Source organism: Lepisosteus oculatus, chromosome 11 (genome assembly GCF_040954835.1).
Source record: "Lepisosteus oculatus isolate fLepOcu1 chromosome 11, fLepOcu1.hap2, whole genome shotgun sequence".
Taxonomy (NCBI): domain Eukaryota; kingdom Metazoa; phylum Chordata; class Actinopteri; order Semionotiformes; family Lepisosteidae; genus Lepisosteus; species Lepisosteus oculatus.
In genome coordinates, this window is record NC_090706.1 from 29,465,446 (window position 1) to 29,483,939 (window position 18,494).

General features: G+C 56.5%; 1 protein-coding gene across 3 annotated transcripts; it reads right to left on the minus strand.

The window, feature by feature from the left end:
• Nucleotides 1-219: 219 nt before the first annotated feature.
• fam53c (family with sequence similarity 53 member C) lies at nt 220-17,599 on the minus strand. Of its 3 annotated transcripts, none has more exons than XM_069196040.1 (5): nt 17,515-17,599; nt 12,020-12,263; nt 11,715-11,772; nt 6,670-7,475; nt 220-655 (listed from the first exon to the last, which is right to left on the minus strand). In XM_069196040.1, exons 2-5 carry the CDS (start codon nt 12,098-12,100, stop codon nt 383-385), a joined length of 1,218 nt encoding a protein of 405 aa, XP_069052141.1. In that variant the 5' UTR covers nt 12,101-12,263; nt 17,515-17,599; the 3' UTR covers nt 220-382. The 3 variants fall into 3 exon arrangements, with proteins under 3 accessions (XP_069052141.1, XP_069052143.1, XP_069052142.1); XM_069196042.1 differs by lacking the exon at nt 17,515-17,599 and adding an exon at nt 17,013-17,089; XM_069196041.1 differs by lacking the exon at nt 17,515-17,599 and adding an exon at nt 12,668-13,281.
• Between the last annotated feature and the right edge of the window lie 895 nt (nt 17,600-18,494).

An 18,494-nucleotide genomic window follows, 5' to 3' on the forward strand; every position in this document is an offset into this window, starting at 1 on the left:
CGCTGTTTGGCAGACAGGGGGCGATGGTGAGCTTCCCAATTATTCCTGCGTGTTACAAGAACTGAGAAAAACAACCACCATCTCAGATCACTGCTCTCAAAACAAGGACGCGGAGAGAAAAGGAGGCGGACAGAGAAGCAGAGAGCGGAGCAGAGACACAGCACAGAGACAAGAGCAAGGTCCTGGAATGTATTCAGCCAGAAGGACAGTGTCCAAGGCTACCTGCATCATAATTATTTTATTATTGTTAACGTTAAGAGTAGTATTCTGGTTGTTATAGAAACCCCTGTCCACGGGGAGGGTGGCTGTGTTCCTGAGAGCTCTCCCGGGGGTGAGGGGTCAGGGGTCAGAGGTCGCGGAGGCCATGGCGGGTTGATTTCCACTAGTTCTCCTCGATGAGCGTCAAGTCCAGCTCTGTGCAGTCTCTCTCAAACACCCCCTGCTGTTCCTCGCTGTCACTCTTCGAGTCGTCGTCATCCTCCTCCTCCTCCTCCTCGCTCTCACTCAGGGGCCCGATGCTGACTCCAAGCCCTTCAGGAGGGCTGTGTGACCCCAAGAGACACCCCAGACCAGGCTCCTGGCCCAAACACATACCCCCTCCTCTGCAGGCTCCTGAGCCCCAGTCACCACAGCATAGAGGGTCACTGCTGCGCGTCTGAGGAGAGAGGAAGGGCAGGGTCAGTTCACACACGCTGACTTACTGACCGCCTGTACCCTCACACTGCACTGAGACACTGATCCTGACCGCCTGTACACTCACACCGCACCGAGACACCGATCCTGACCGCCTGTACACTCACACCGCACCGAGACACCGATCCTGACCGCCTGTACACTCACACCGCACCGAGACACCGATCCTGACCGCCTGTACACTCACACCGGACCGAGACACCGATCCTGACCGCCTGTACCCTCACACCGCACCGAGACACCGATCCTGACCGCCTGTACACTCACATAGTTGCTAATCCTCATTTTCCTAAATCACTTTTCTTTCAAATAAACAAAACAAAATGGGAAAACCTGGACTGGAAGTCAGATTGACAGCACTGTAAAGCCTGGAGTGGATCAGACTGCTGTGCACTGGGAGTGTGACTGAAAGCACTGTAAAGCCTGGAGTGGATCAGACTGCTGTGCACTGGGAGTGTGACTGACAGCACTGTAAAGCCTGGAGTGGATCAGACTGCTGTGCGCTGGGCCCGATTGGCTGAATCAGTACTGTTTCATGGGATCTGCGTGAAGGACTACGGGGGTTGGCTTGTCTTACTCAGCTGCTAGCTCCGAACAGTCCCCATGTGCGTGAAGACATCAATGCGAGCAACGGACCACAGGAAGAAGATCCTTCCCTCTTCTCCGTCCCCAAAAAACCGGCCCCTCCCCGCAGCCGGTGACTAAGGCCACCGTCGATCTCGCTGCCGGGCCGAACAAAAGCAGCTTTCAGCACGAGGTTCCAGAGCAGAAACCCCACACGCGGGCAGGCAGGAAGACGGCCTGGGGCCGGGAGTCTGGCAGAGGGGGCTCTGGGCAGGCAGCTGTATGCAAAGCGTATGCAAATAGGCACCGTGCCTTCTCCCGGAGCCGGGTCTGCAGCCAGGACTCCGAGGGGGTGGAGGAGTGTGTGGGGGCCTTCACCTCTCCGGGCAGCCCCCTGCCAGAACGCTCTGGAGCCTCCTCACAGGCAGATCGCTGCGGCGGCTGTTGGGTTTCGTTTGATTTTTAAGAATAAGAAGCCGATACAAATATTTACCCTCTATGAGCAAACTGCATCAACTCTTCTGCCAAGGCCCCGCTTATCCCAAGAGCATGCACGCACGCGCACGCACACCCACCCCCGCACACGCGCGCCCACGTGCGTCAGTGCAGAAAGGATGGCGCGCCTTGGCCACTAACAGAGTTACTGCAGGGCACCCAGCACTTGCCCAGACTTCCCTGCAAGAGGAATGTCAGTCCTCCCTGGGAGCATCTGCGTCAGGCCCTGCCCCCGTCGGCGCTGGGCTCCTGGCAGGGCGGTGCGCCGTGGGCGAACGCCAAACAGCGATTTACACTTCAATCCGGCAGGCTGGCTGCCTCTGCGCTGTGAAAGGCCGCCTGACGTGACAGCACGGCGGGAGGTGGGGAGGGTTGTGTCAGTCATTTTCCACAGGGCTGGGAAGGCCAAGACCTTTACACAGCGTCAACCCCCACCCCCCAAACCCAGCCTCGGGGTCTCGTGTGTGGACGATAACACTAGCGTCCGCTGAAGCAACTAGCCATACAGCAGAGAAACCTGAGCCAGAGGACACCACTGGGAGTGAGACTGACAGCACTGTAAAGCCTGGAGTGGATCAGACTGCTGTGCACTGGGAGTGTGACTGACAGCACTGTAAAGCCTGGAGTGGATCAGACTGCTGTGCACTGGGAGTGTGACTGACAGCACTGTAAAGCCTGGAGTGGATCAGACTGCTGTGCACTGGGAGTCAGACTGACAGCACTATAAAGCCTGGAGTGGATCAGACTGCTGTGCACTGGGAGTGCGACTGACAGCACTGTAAAGCCTGGAGTGGATCAGACTGCTGTGCACTGGGAGTCAGACTGACAGCACTGTAAAGCCTGGAGTGGATCAGACTGCTGTGCACTGGGAGTGTGACTGACAGCACTGTAAAGCCTGGAGTGGATCAGACTGCTGTGCACTGGGAGTCAGAGTGACAGCACTGTAAAGTCCGGAGTCCAGGGTAGTGCTGGTCTGTACTGTAGATACTGTCCAGGGGTCAGAGGCCTTGGTCAATTGGAAAATGGAGAATAGAGCTACTGTTAGCAACACAGACAACTGATTTTCTGTTTACCAGATTTCTGAGCGAGATGCTTCAATCCAGCTAAATGCAGCGCAATGTACTGTCGCCCCCAACACCACTAAAGCGCCGAGCGGCTGGGTGTGCAAACACTGCGCAACAGGAAAACATCCACTGCAGCCGAAGAGGCAGCCGAGAGGGAGGGCGGAGAAGGGTTAAGGAAACGAGAGCCAGGCTCAGTCTGGAAAGGGAAAGCGCGTTAGTCCTTGTGGACCAGGCTCATCCGTCCCCAGAGCCGACAAGACGGAGGAGGACAGCGCAGGGGTCTTGGCAGGGGGGGGGGTCACACAACTGAAAGAGGCCAGCAGCCGGGTTCAGGATCCAGCAGGAGCTGCTGGAGGACGATCACGCAGCGGGGGAGCTGCCCTGCGGGAGGAGGAGGAGGAGGAGGGAGCTGCTAGCTGTGTACCACAGGGAGGACCAGGAGGGCGGACTTCACAACGCAGGGAGCAACACGAGGACTGACAAGCTGCAGCCTTTCTCAAACTTCAACAACACTAATGCACTGAGCTAATAAGGGGTCAAGGGTGTTGGCTTGTAACGCGTGTCGGGGCAAGTCACACCCAGCGGACTGTAGACCCAGCTGCGATCAGAAGACCCGATTTGCCCCTCGAGACGGCCGCAGGGGATGTTTTGCGGGGAAGGGAGGGGGGGCACTCACTGGGAATTGCCCCCCCCTCCCCAGGGCCTGCCATGACGGAGAGAGATGAGCTTTAACCCGAGGTGCTGCCTCATCACCCGTCAATGCGCCAGCTGCCAGAACGATCCCCTTTCCTCCTCTGCGGGACGCACACCAGGACGCAGGAGTCCGGATCGCTCGCGCTCTGTGGATCTCTGGGATCCCGGGAGGTGAGCCCTTCTTCCCACAATCCCAGCACAATGGCTCGTGCTCTTTTCCCTGCCCCTGCGACAGCGAGGGCACGCTCGTCCTTCGCCCGGCTCGGCCCGGCTCGGTTCAGCCCAGCTCGCTCTCTGGGCCGCGGACAATGCAAGGCAGCCTGCTTGTCAACAGTTTCTCTGTCGGCAACAACGGGCCCAGTGTTGACATCACAGCATCCCCTGCGGGCAGACAGGGGTGCGAACACAAACACGGAAACTGGGTGCCCCCCCCAGAGGAAACGGGGGGGGTAAAGGACTTCCAGAGGAGCCCGTGTCACTTCCTGCAAGGCCGGGGGTCCTTCCCCAGACAGTGCAGGAAGTGACACGGGCGGCACCTGCAGAGCAGCAGTGTCTGCAGGCCGACAGTGAAACGGTTAATGCTGTACTGTTGCCGAAGTACAAAGAGCACAGAACGCCTTTCCCACATAAATCTATTCCGCTCCCCTACGCCTCCAACAGAGGAGAGTATATTTAGACAGTAATAACAGGAAACACAGCCTGGCAGATCGCAAAGCTCACTTCCCCCCTCTCTCTGTCTGCCTTAAAAAGAGCTGAGGATAATACCCCATTTCAGACACGCACACGATCCCCACACACACACACCGTCAAACCCGCGATCCCCACACACACACGCACCGTCACACCGTCACACTCGCGATCCCCACACACACACGCACCGTCACACCCGCGATCCCCACACACACACGCACCGTCACACCGTCACACCCGCGATCCCCACACACACACGCACCGTCACACCGTCACACTCGCGATCCCCACACACACACGCACCGTCACACTCGCGATCCCCACACACACACGCACCGTCACACTCGCGATCCCCACACACACACGCACCGTCACACTCGCGATCCCCACACACACACACACCGTCACACTCGCGATCCCCACACACACACACACCGTCACACTCGCGATCCCCACACACACACGCACCGTCACACCGTCACACTCGCGATCCCCACACACACAGGCACCGTCACACCAGCGATCCCCACACACACACACAGTCACACCGTCACACTCGCGATCCCCACACACACGCACCGTCACACTCGCGATCCCCACACACACGCACACCGTCACACTCGCGATCCCCACACACACGCACACCGTCACACTCGCGATCCCCACACACACACGCACCGTCACACTCGCGATCCCCACACGCACCGTCACACTCGCGATCCCAGGCACACACGCACCGTCACACTCGCGATCCCCACACACACGCACACCGTCACACTCGCGATCCCCACACACACGCACCGTCACACTCGCGATCCCCACACGCACCGTCACACTCGCGATCCCACGCACACACGCACCGTCACACTCGCGTTCCCCACACAGACCGTCACACTCGCGATCCCCACGCACACACACACCGTCACACTCGCGATCCCCACGCACACACACACCGTCACACTCGCGATCCCCACACACACACACCGTCACACTCGCGATCCCCACACACACACACCGTCACACTCGCGATCCCCACACACGCGCGCACCGTCACACTCGCGATCCCCACACACGCGCGCACCGTCACACTCGCGATCCCCACACACGCGCGCACCGTCACACTCGCGATCCCCACACACGCGCGCACCGTCACACTCGCGATCCCCACACACACGCGCACCGTCACACTCGCGATCCCCACACACACGCGCACCGTCACACTCGCGATCCCCACACACACGCGCACCGTCACACTCGCGATCCCCACACACACACACTGTCACACCCGCGATCCCCACACACACACACTGTCACACCCGCGATCCCCACACACACACACTGCCTAATTTAATAATACTGCACACAGAGAGATCTCACAGCATGACCTGTGAAAAACAAGGACACTCTTCAGTGCATTAGTAAACAATTTTAAAACATACTTATGTGTAAGTGGAGTGTGTTATGTAAGAATTTTTCATCTACTTTTAATTTGTCAAAAAATCTCTGATCTGCTTCTTAACACCTGTGAGATTTAAAAAAAAAGATGTAAAAAGTCCCTAGGATTTCAGATAAGCATTTCATCAGCAGCCACAAAGAACAACTGGCTTCCTCTCCCCTGTAGACACATGCCCTCCTGTTGTCCCCTGGAGGGACCCAAAAAGACACAAGGAGAGACACTAACCACACAAACAACACTATGCCTCCACTGTACCACCCAGACTCCACTGTACCACTCCGACACCTCATACTGACACTGTACCACCCTAACACCACTGTACTCACACTGTACCACCCCAACACCTCATACTGACACTGTACCACCACAACACCACTGTACTCACACTGTACCACCCCAACACCTCATACTGACACTGTACCACCCCAACACCACTGTACTCACACTGTACCACCCCAAAACCTCATACTCACACTGTACCACCCCAGCACCACTGTACTCCCACTGTACCACCCCAATACCTCATACTCACACTGTACCACCCCAACCCCACTGTACTCACCCCAACACATCATATTAACACTGTACCCCAACACCACTGTACTCACACTGTACCACCAACATTCATGACAAACAGGAGAAAGGCTTTCAAAATGCTATGTCAACATCGTCACACCACAGGAATCGTGAAATATGCTTTACAATATTTACAATATTCACACATCAGCACCAGCCTTATGCACGAGCATCTGCACCAGGCTTCCGAGGCCGACAAGGCCCAGACCACAGTGCCTTGTTGTGGTGTGCTCCCTTTTGTGGTTAGTGTTGTGTCCTCTGTTCTCTCTCCAGGTTTTCAGCGGAAATGTGGATGGCGCTCTGGACGGGGTGACCAGAGCAGCTGGAAAGGCTCCCAAAGCCAGTACCGCTCACTACAACACACGCGCACGCACGCACGCACGCACCACAAACCGAACCCATGAGCCTCCCCGCCACGCGCTCTCGCCCACCCCTCACCTGCGCCATCTTGCCGAAGTCCAGCCCCGGGCGCGCGCAGTGCGGCCCCTCGGGGTCGCGGCGCCGCTTGATGCCCGGCTTGCGCAGGTGGAGGTCGCAGGGCTGCGACTGGCTGCGGGGCAGCGCGCCGGCCGGGGGCGGGGCGCGCCGCGAGCAGGAGGGGGTGCTGCAGGCCGAGGAGGGCGAGGGGGGCCCGGGGGGCGGCGGCAGGAAGCGGGCGGCGGCCTCCTGGATGTGCACGGGCGAGAGGGAGAAGCGGCGCTGGGAGAGGGGCGGCGGGGGGGCGCAGAAGAGGGGCGAGGAGGAGGAGGACGGCGGGGAGGGGAAGAAGCAGCCCCCCCCGCCTGCCTCTGCCCCCGCCTCCCAGGGGAAGCTCCAGTGCAGGGGGGAGTCCGGGGACAGGGCCAGGCTGAAGAAGGTGGGGCTGCTGGGGGAGGGCAGGGAGGAGCTGGGGGCTCTCTGGGGCCTCTGTGGCCCCTGCAGCGGGCAGGACCCTCCGGCCCCCCCGCCGCTGTGGCACCGCCGCTTGACGGGGGTCCAGATCTTGGAGCCGCTGGGGCGCCAGGGGGCGCGGCAGCGGGACAGGTCCTCAGGCACGGACAGCGAGCGACAGTGGCGCTTGGGGGGCGGCGGGGGGGCAGGGGGCGCGCCGGGACAGGACAGGTCCGTCACCGAGGTGCTGGGGACCAGGAGCTGCTGCGTCGCCTCGCCCCCGCCTACGGGAGGCGCACCGTGGGCCGCGCCAGCCAGGGCCGAGCTGTCCTGCAGACCGGGCCCGGGGGAGCACAGCCTCCAGCAGCTGGTCTCTGCAGAGAGAGAGAGACGACATTGGAACGAGGCAAGAGGAAGAAAAAGGAAGTTGAAGTGATGATAACTGCACTCTAGAGCCCAGCTGCTGTTGTGTAGGAAAAGCAGAGACAGAGCAGACGTGTGGAGAGAAGTGATACAGAAAGGAAAAGAACCTCAAAATATCCTCCCAGTGTCCCCCAGTCCTCACTCCTCTGCACAGACAGCCAGATCACCAGTGTCTCCCCAGTCCTCACTCCTCTGCACAGACAGCCAGATCACCAGTGTCTCCCCAGTCCTCACTCCTCTGCACAGACAGCCAGATAACCAGTGTCCACCCAGTCCTCACTCCTCTGCACAGACAGCCAGATAACCAGTGTCCACCCAGTCCTCACTCCTCTGCACAGACTGATCGCCAGTGTCCCCCAGTCCTCAGAGATGCTGTCCTCCTGTTCTCAGTGTTAAATGCTCTTCCCTGTAGTTCCCACTGGAATCCTCCTAGATTATGTTTAGCTGTTCGTTCTGAACAAGTCCTCCAGGTACGAGCGTGTCGGTGTCTTAGGAGAATGTGAGCTCTTGTATCAGGGTCCCCTCAGTCATCTCTCTTCAAGACCAAAGAGATTCACTTCCTTCTGCCTGTCAATGTGGCACACTCCCGTATTCCCCAGAATAGATCTGGTCACTCTGCTCTGGCCTGATTCCAACCCAACACTAATTTTCTTGTATTGTGGTGTTTGAAACGGAGCATCATTTTCTAGATGAGCGCATTGAAAAAAACAACAACATCCCTGGCTTTGAATCCTACATGTTTAAGTATATACCCTAACATTCTGTGTTTTGTTGCTTCCTCGGTGTCCATGAAAAGGATTTGTCAGTTCAGACATGCATGAACACGTGTGGCATTTTCCATCTTGTCCTGGCCCAGGCAGAGGGCAACAAAGGGTTAAGTCCTTCGCTCTAGAAACGCAGGAGTTCCTTATGCACATGCCTTTCTGGCCAGACAGACGTTACCAACTAAAAAGAATATAAAAGTGGTCTTCCAGGACTCCCTGATGAGCCTGTTTTACCCGTACTGTAAAAGGACGAGTAGCTTACATCCCGAATACGAGCTGGGCCACACCCCAGAGCAAGGGGAGGACAGAGCTGTCTGAATGGAACACCAGAAAGCAAGAGCGCCACTGATCACCGATAGTCCCCCAGGACACAGCTGGCCAGCCATCACTAGCCACAGGAGAGAGCCTGACAGTCACACAGCGGGAGCCCAGGGCCTGGTGCAGGAGAGAGTCTCACAACCACACAGCAGGAGCCCAGGGCCTGGTGCAGGAGAGAGTCTCACAGTCACACAGCAGGAGCCCAGGGCCTGGTGCAGGAGAGAGTCTCACAGTCACACAGCAGGAGCCCAGGGCCTGGTGCAGGAGAGAGTCTCACAGTCACACAGCAGGAGCCCAGGGCCTGGTGCAGGAGAGAGTCTCACAGTCACACAGCAGGAGCCCAGGGCCTGGTGCAGGAGAGAGTCTCACAGTCACACAGCAGGAGCCCAGGGCCTGGTGCAGGAGAGAGTCTCACAGTCACACAGCAGGAGCCCAGGGCCTGGTGCACGAGAGTCTCACAGTCACACAGCAGGAGCCCAGGGCCTGGTGCAGGAGAGAGTCTCACAGTCACACAGCAGGAGCCCAGGGCCTGGTGCAGGAGAGAGTCTCACAGTCACACAGCAGGAGCCCAGGGCCTGGTGCAGGAGAGAGTCTCACAGTCACACAGCAGGAGCCCAGGGCCTGGTGCAGGAGAGAGTCTCACAGTCACACAGCAGGAGCCCAGGGCCTGGTGCAGGAGAGAGTCTCACAGTCACACAGCAGGAGCCCAGGGCCTGGTGCAGGAGAGAGCCTGACAGTCACACAGCAGGAGCCCAGGGCCTGGTGCAGGAGAGTCTCACAGTCACACAGCAGGAGCCCAGGGCCTGGTGCAGGAGAGAGTCTCACAGTCACACAGGAGTTTGAGTAAACTAATTTTTTCAAAGTATGCCAGTAGCTACATTGGTAATTAACTTTTTAAGCTCCCCCCCAAGTTCTTGACAGTTTTGAAAAATAACCACCTTCGCTGTTGGGGTATGGGACTTGGCTTGGGAGAAGTGAATTTCCCCATCACTGCAGGAGCGCCAGGGCACAGACACTCATGGCGTCTTTATTTAACTGGAGCACCTTGGCTCTCGCAGAGTTTGCACTTCTTACGGTAAAGACACAAAACAAAAACACGCCAGGGGCGTGGGCGTCCCGACTCGGCCCCGCGCGGGGCTCTGCTCTTTCGGTTTCGCTCACCGCGGCCTCGGCTCCCTGCACCCCAGGCCTCGCTGAGCTCGGCGCCCGGGAGGCAGCCCAGAGGTGACATTTACACCTCTGAAAGGTGATCGGCAGCGCGGGCCGGGGCGCAGACACTGCTGACGTCCTCTCGCCATCCGGCGAGCTCGCCTGCCCACAGCTCCCGCGGTGCAAGAAGAAAACGGGTCAGATATAAACCCCAGAGGGCTGGCGGCGAACACGAGCGCTAGCCTTCTCACCACCCGAAACACAAGAACTGCTGACTCCGAGACTCGGGTATCGCGCCATCACGCTCTTCCTTCCCAGGGCCGCAAGATAAAAAAAAAACGACTTCAGAAACGACCACGGCAAAACGGTGCTGTCAGCAAGCACTCTCCTGTGCAACGCCACGCTCACGCCCGCCGAGAGCACCGAGCTGGGTCGCACGTCTGCCCAGGGCAGAGACACGCAAAAGTTCAATGTAAAGGTCACGGATGAGTACAGGAGGCTGTTTGGTAGCTAATTGATCGCAGGATCTCGGCCAGCTGTTTCTTGAAAAGAAGCCAGAGTACCGGTTTCAACAACAATAGCTGGGCAGCTTGCTCCACACTCCCACCACCCTTTGTGTGGAGAGAGCCTCTTGTCCCGACAGTAGGAACTCTGCCAGCTGTTTCTTGAACAGAAGCCAGGGTATGGGTTCCAACAACAATCTTCCTCTGGCTCCCAAGTCCGAGCTCTTCATTCTGAAGAAGAGGCTGCTGTGCAGTTCAGCACGCTGCAGGACCAGGACTCCCCACCTGAGGTGAAGAGGAGGAGCTCTTTCCAAGCTGCCTGCTGCCATACAGCACTGCCTGTCGCTTCCCAGCACAGTGTGGCCGGTGTTGTTCAGATACTTCAGCTCTCTCTGGCTCACAATGCTGAGGAGGGAGGTACCGCTGCAGCAGAGCCAGGGTGTCTGCAGCAGGGGTCCCCAGTCCTGGAGGGTCAGGGTGTCTGCAGCAGGGGTCCCCAGTCCTGGAGGGTCGGGGTGTCTGCAGGAGGGGGTCCCCAGTCCTGGAGGGTCGGGGTGTCTGCAGGAGGGGGTCCCCAGTCCTGGTCCTGGAGCATCAGTGTGTCTGCAGGAGGGGTCCCCCAGTCCTGGTCCTGGAGCATCAGTGTGTCTGCAGCAGGGGTCCCCAGTCCTGGAGGGTCAGGGTGTGCAGCAGGGGTCCCCAGTCCTGGTCCTGTAGGGTCAGGGTGTCTGCAGGAGGGGTCCCCCAGTCCTGGTCCTGGAGGATCAGTGTGTCTACAGCAGGGGTCCCCAGTCCTAGAGGGTCAGGGTGTGCAGCAGGGGTTCCCAGTCCTGGTCCTGTAGGGTCAGGGTGTCTGCAGGAGGGGTCCCCCAGTCCTGGTCCTGGAGCGTCAGTGTGCCTGCAGCAGGGGTCCCCCAGTCCTGGTGGGTCAGGGTGTGCAGCAGGGGTCCCCAGTCCTGGTCCTGTAGGGTCAGGGTGTCTGCAGGAGGGGTCCCCCAGTCCTGGTCCTGGAGCGTCAGTGTGCCTGCAGGAGGGGTCCCCCAGTCCTGGTGGGTCAGGGTGTCTGCAGCAGGGGTCCCCCAGTCCTGGAGGGTCAGTGTGTTTGCAGCAGGGGTCCCCAGTCCTGGTCCCAGTCCCCACCCTGGCTGCCTCTGAGGACACCAGATACCAAGGACACAATTACGATGTCTGGACCCTGCACCCTGAAAGCCCTAGGGATCCTTCAAAAGCCCACATCCTTCAAAAGCCAACGGCGAAAATAAGGAGCTCCTCCAATATCAGCTGGAAATCCAGAAACGTCGGAATGGATTTTTTCAAAGGGGGAGGAGAAAAAAGGAGCTGAGTGTCGTCCTGTCTAACCGTCAGCACCCAGAGTCGAACCCGAATGTGTGGTAGGGGGCTATTACACTGTCAAACCCAGGACAAAGAGGGATGCGGTTACCAAGGTGACCCCTACCTGGCGTCAATCCATAGGTGGTCCAGCAGCCTGCGTGGCCAGGGGGCTCAGGCACTGACTGAAACACACAGACACAGGCAGTCAGCCCACAGATCACAGCTCAGGACCCGAGTGCTCCCCAGCACGGCCGTACAGCTGAAACAGAGATACAGGTCTCCACGGGATCAGACCACACATATCTGAGCGACATCAGGGCCATCGGGCCGCACTTTCACACAGGGGGACAGCGGAACAGAAGAGGTCCGGAGACCCGGACCCACACATGACGGAACGGACACAGACGGGACAGCAGTGGGCTCCCTCACCAGGTTGAGGGTGAAGGCTCTGTGGTAGGTGTGGTCGTCCAGACTCTGTTTCTGCAGCTGTTTGGTGATGAGGGTCACCATGGCGACGGGCGGCGGGGTGGGGGGGAGGCGGGGGAAGCGTTGGGCGGTCCGTGCGTGCGTGCGTTGGCGAGCGTGGCGCTGGCTCCGCCCCTCTGGGCCGGGCTGCCCAGCCCGCGACTCACTGAGACTCCATGATTGACACCAGGAGCGCCATCTCTACAGCCTGAGAGAGACAGAGAGACAGGGTCAGGGGTCACCCCCATCACTGACACCGAGAGCACCGTCAGGCACTGAGCTTTCTCCTTCAGATTAGAATGAGGCTCTCTGATATCAATGCTGCCACAAACATCTGGCTGAGGACATATGAAAGTTTAATACAACCTATATAGCGGCTACATCTACTCAAGGGTCCACTCACAGGCCAGGATTACACTAAATGGGACAAAGACCCCCCCTAAAAGATCCCATGGAAGACCTGCACACAGAGTTCTGTAAAAACATTCTCCATGTACAGAGAAAAACACCTAACTATGTGTGCACGGCTTTATTAGGCCAATATCCATTACTAATCAGCATACAGAATAGAGCTATAAAATAAAATACTTATTACACTTGAAACACACTGACCAGAGCTCCTACCACCACAGGGTCCTGCTGAGCCAAGAGCTGAGCCCAGAGAAGAGCCCCCTCAGACAGCTGGTCCTGAAGCTCACTGACACCAACCAACCTCAGGACAGCACAGCTAGAACATCATGGATCAAAATAAACCAAACAACACTACCTCATCCACTGGGACACACACACAAACACAACATAAACTGGGCCCTAAGAAGGCAATACACTCTAGCTGAGTATCTGACCAGGATAAGAAACAGCAAAGAGATACAGACCCTGTGAAGTGCTGGCTCAGTGACCATAGCCTGGACATAAAAACTGGACACAGACAGACCTGAGTGTCCAAAGAGGACAGGCTCAGTGACCATAGCCTGGGCATAGAAACTGTGTGACACAGACAGACCTGACTGTCCAGAGAGGACAGGCTGTGTTCTCACTGCCAGCAGGGAGCAGCAGGGACAGAGATACACTTTCTGCTGCACTGTGAGAAATACTCTGGGATTAGACAGTTATTCTCCCTTAAAATAACAATTCTAATACCACAATTCCCACACCTGTTAGAATCAGCTTCCGATCCCACTGGGAGAGGAAACTCAATAGAGATCCAGCCCAGTGTGTGTGATCTCCTGTCACAGCCTGAGGACAGACAGTGAGCCCGTCTCTCAATAACGTTGTATGTGATGTCTGAAAACGTCGTATAATATGTTTGCACTATAAATATTGTATTATTTGTATCATCTTCGACAATTAATCAGTCCTGGCAATAAAGCTCTTTGAATTTGAATCTGAGAGGGTCAGGGCAAAGCACCTGACAAAGCGCTGAGGGGACAGCGAGTCTGTGGCACGTGCACATGTCTGCCCTCCATAGCACAGACCTTAAATTCAAGGTGGTTTGATCACCTTAATAACTCTTGCGAAATGTACACACTTGTATAATCCAGAAAAATGCATATGGACTTCGAGTGAAATTAAAGATACAAAAATGTTATCTTACAGTAAAGTAAGAGGTTTAAAGACCCATCCTTGCAGCAGGTAAAACTTGTAAAACTTGTAGTGAATCCGACTGCTAAGACACAGGGAACCAGAAGGACTGCCCAGGAGCCTGGTTCAAGCATGAGGCTGATGATTATCTATAGCAACACCGGGCTCAGCTTCCTTCTCTCTTGAAAACAGGTTCATGATTGACAGCTGGATCCCCAAGGAAGACAAGCACAGCAGCTCTCGTTATCTGGGCACCTCCAGCTCCATGGGAGCACAGACACGAGCACGGAGACCGACTCCCGAGCCCGTACCGACAGTCTGCTCGCCAGGCTGCGTGCACACGTTTACGCAAAACACACACCCAGCAAGACAGCCAGCTGCCTGGAGATAAGGCAACTGCCACCACTTCCACCCTCAGGGGTAAGGAAGGTGAAACGCAGAGGTCAGAGGGCGATGAGGGCTAGGAGGGGCTGGGGTTCTGGAGATCTCGGTTTAGCAGCAAGATGGAAGGAGGAAGAATTCCACTCATCGACATGTAATTAAACTGCAGCTCCACTCACGCCCCCATACTCTAGCCCTGAGCTAGATTTTTGTGGGTGTATTTACTTCATAGAAACCACAGAATCTCAGTGCACAGCCGTTTGATCCACTACAGTGCGACTCCCAGTGCACAGCAGTCTGGTCCACTCCTGGCTTTACAGTGCTGTCAGTCACACTCCCAGTGCACAGCAGTGTGGTCCACTCCAGGCTTTACAGTGCTGTCAGTCACACTCCCAGTGCACAGCAGTCTGGTCCACTCCAGGCTTTACAGTGCTGTCAGTCACACTCCCAGTGCACAGCAGTCTGGTCCACTCCTGGCTTTACAGTGCTGTCAGTCACACTCCCAGTGCACAGCGGCCTGATCCACTCCAGGCTTTACAGTGCTGTCAGTCACAGTCCCAGTGCACAGCAGTCTGATCCACTCCAGGCTTTACAGTGCTGTCAGTCCACTCCCAGTGCACAGCAATCTGATCCACTCCAGGCTTTATCAGCTACACAGTTCTGGTACAGAAGCAACACCAGCTGCTGGAGATATCAAGCTCTGAAACTTCTGTAACTCCATCATTGATATTCACAGAAGTCCTGCAGCTGCTGAAACTGGAGTGGATCAGGCTGCTGTACACCGGGGGCCTAATCACTTTCTTCATAACTAAAAACAAGCCCCAGCAGCCTCCTCCCACCTCTCTCATTGCCCCTCCCTTCCTGCTTCTAAGATATTTCAGGTTATTTCCCCGCGATTAAAATAGAACACAGAATAAGTCTTATTTCTCAATTCAACCACCACATTACGCCTCTTATCCAACCACACATAATTCAGAAAATGACTTCACGGGCCTGCGCCGCACGTTCCTTCAGAAACACTGGTCCTCTGCTTTCACCCCTCCCCCCTCCTCTCTCCTCTCGTCCTCCTCTCTCCTCTCTTCTCCTCCGTTTCCTCTCACCCCTCTCTCCTCCTTGAGCCCAGGAGTGGAAGTGTGCCGATTATTCACTTCCCTCCCCCTTCCTTCCCCACACTCCCTCCCTCCCTCTCCCTCGATCCCCGATCCCCGCTCCCAGCCCGCGGTCCGTGTTGAAGAGAGAGCCGTGTGAAACCCCCCCGGCCGCGAGACACCGCGGGAACCAAACGCAGCTCCGCTGGGGACTTCAGCGCGGGGAAACGCAGACGGAAAACCTAGGCGATCCCTAGGAATCGGCCATCCCTGGACAAGCCCAGACATCCTGGCAGCTGACTTCACCACATCCCAGAGGGAGAGAGAGAGGAGCTTCCTGCCCTGTCTAGTCAACCCACTGATCGGAATCTTAACGAGTTCGCGGGGGGCAGGGAAATCGCCAGCCTCGCGCACGAACTCAGGAGCATCTGCCCTCTGCCATCAACTCACCCTGCCCCGGAAGCAGAAGGCCAAATTAAATCAGCCGAGCCACACTTGGCGTCTCTGTCCATCTCCCGCGTCCACAGAGGGGGACGGCGGCCCCTGCCCAGGCTCCCTAGCCAGGCTGACGGATGAGAGAGGGACTGGACTCGGACCCCCCCGGCGTGAACATGGTATCGGCCTGCGGCCATGCCAGCGGATACTCTGGCAACAGCAGCCAAAACAGGGCAAGAGAGATGACAGAGGGAGGCCTGGTGCTCCCCAGTGCTCCAGCAGCACCAGTGTGGTCCTGTAGAGAGGCTCCACAGAGGCAGGTCTGGGGGTCCGCAGCCACCCCTTGTCACACACCCGCGTAGCTCCAGAACCACAAACCCCCCTCGTCAGGCACCAGCACAGCCATGGAGGACGACCCTCCTACAATAGAGCTAGCCCCTTCCTCTGTCCCAGTGCGGGTTCGCTGCAGGCACAGCAGAACAAAGCATGAACTTGGCAATGAGCGCCTATAAACCTGCTCACCGACAGCATATCACCTGCATCTGACCCTTCAAAACCAGACCATATTCAAAAAATCAAAAAAATCAAAACATCTGTGGTCACATGAAATGTTCATCAGTCTCATTCCCAGTGCACAGCAGTCTGATCCACTCCAGGCTTTACAGTGCTGTCAGTCACACTCCCAGTGCACAGCAGTCCCATCCCCTCCAGGCTTTAGCAGTTGTATATACTTTGTTGCAGTTTAATTTCGGATCAGAATTTTCTGATCTAATCAGCTAAAAACCAGCTTGGCTCTTCCAAGTCAATGGTGACATGCTTCTGCACACATGGAATCACAATGTAATACAGGACCCTTGGATAAAGCCCACGTTGGGCGCTGGACAAGATAAAAAGAAGTGAACACAGAGCTGTCCCGGAAGAGCCCGAGTTTCCAGAGGACTTGATTTATGACACTTATGTAAATCTTCACATGGCCGGTTTGGCATCTTGGGGGATTAAAAGAAAAGCAGCAGCAGGGACAGAAATCCAACTATCTGGCAACTTTGGCGGCTCGCTATTATTTTTCGGCTCGGTTTCACAGAGTCCACAGATGAGATCGGGGGGGGAACCACGCGTGTCAAGAGCTGACCACTCGGGCTCTGGGGGGGGGGTCATTTTAACTCAGGAGAAGAGTGGAGCCGCCACGCCAGGCACACACACAGACACGCACCCGAGTGGGGACCGCCCGGCAGAAACGGCTCCGGCCCGTTGCCTTAGTAACGAGCCAGGGAGCGGAGGACCGGGGTGAGCCAGCCCGCCCGCACACAGAGCTGGCGACGAGTCCGTTTGTGCCTTAATGTCATTAAACGTCATGACCCATCCGCTCGACCAGCCCCACGCGAATAAACACGCGACAGACACGCACGGCAAAACCTCCCCGGCAGCCACCACGACAAGAGACAAATCGCTACAGCGGCTGATCAATAACTTACTATTTATAGGCGAGCGCCGTCTCCTGCTTGTTTTCCATTTTTACTCCTACGGTGTTAGAAACCAGTGATGTGGCTGGCGAACACACAGAGGAGGGAAAGAGCCTTCGCTCGCTATAGGTGGGTCAATTTAAATACAACATTTTAAAAAAACAAACTGCGATAACGTGCCTGACTCGTACAGAAACGGCAATCATCACGCCTCCATACTGCGCGATAAAACGAGAAGTAACGTGAAACGCCTATCCCCATTTTTTTTAGAAAAAACACCCCTGGAATGAAAAACAGGATTTATGATGCATCTGTAATTGATCTCCAGCAACTCTACCAGGTACGCGTGCCGAAGGGAAACACACACATCGGGAATTGAGAAACGAGCAATATTATTCAGCGTTTTCAGGAACGGGTTTTCGTCACGACCCGTGGTATCTATCGCAGAGAAACCCCCTCAGCCTGTGGCAGCCCATCGCGACTGAGCGCTCGCCGGAGATAATGTCCGCATTACCTGCCCGAAGGATCTCCTTAGCAACCGAGAGCAGCACGGAGCAACCAGAGGCCTCGCGCTGGGAATAAATACCGCGGGAGGTACCACCGTGGAGAACGAGGGGGGGGGGGGGAGGCGGTTCTTTCTCAACGTGCCGAGAAACGAAATCGGGGCTCCACACGGACAACCGAACCCGTACATGGGCCTCCACGTCAACAGGATGGCGTTACCATTTTTGTATTGAGTATTTTTATACCCGCTTTTGCCCAGAATTGTAGTATACTGTTCCCCTTGAACTAAAAATTGCTTTCGCCCAGGAGCAACGAAAGGAAAGAAGAGGGGAGTGCAAATGAACAACACGAGTAGAATAAAAAAAAAACCTTAACATCTGTCTCTCACATGGGTTTAAAATTCATTTTAATTCTGGAGCCAAAACAATTTATTAAATACAGGGCAGTTGAGGGGGAAAGGTTGTGTTAAGAGCGCATTACTTCTCAGGAAAACACCCCCTTGCGCTTGGGATTTCAGGGGGGGGGGGGGGGGGTACGAACGCGAGAACGCTGGAACTGTGGGTAATGTAGTTCTGCCGAAGGTGCTGCCCGAATGCCCATCACCTGTGTCGGCGACTTCGGGTGCTTGCAGAAAACCTTTCTTTTACCATGCGACAACACCGTGCACAAAACTGTTAGAGAGGGGTTAAAGACTTGGAAACAAGACGGGTTCGAGCCCGGTGGGAGAAAATTATTTAACACTATAAAAACCATAAGTAAATATAGGACGGGAGACAAACGGCAGAAAACCAGTCCCATAGCCTGTTTTGGCTTCAGGGGGCGGGGGAAGCCACCAGAGAGCGTGCCTCTAATTACAGAGGAGCCCTCCCGCCGGGGAATGAGAAAATGAGCTGTTGATAAACCCAGCTCTGCGTGGGGCACAGACACGGGGCAGGCAGGCCGCTCGCTGGCATTGGCGAATTAGCGTTTCGGAGCCCTTCCGTGGGTAAG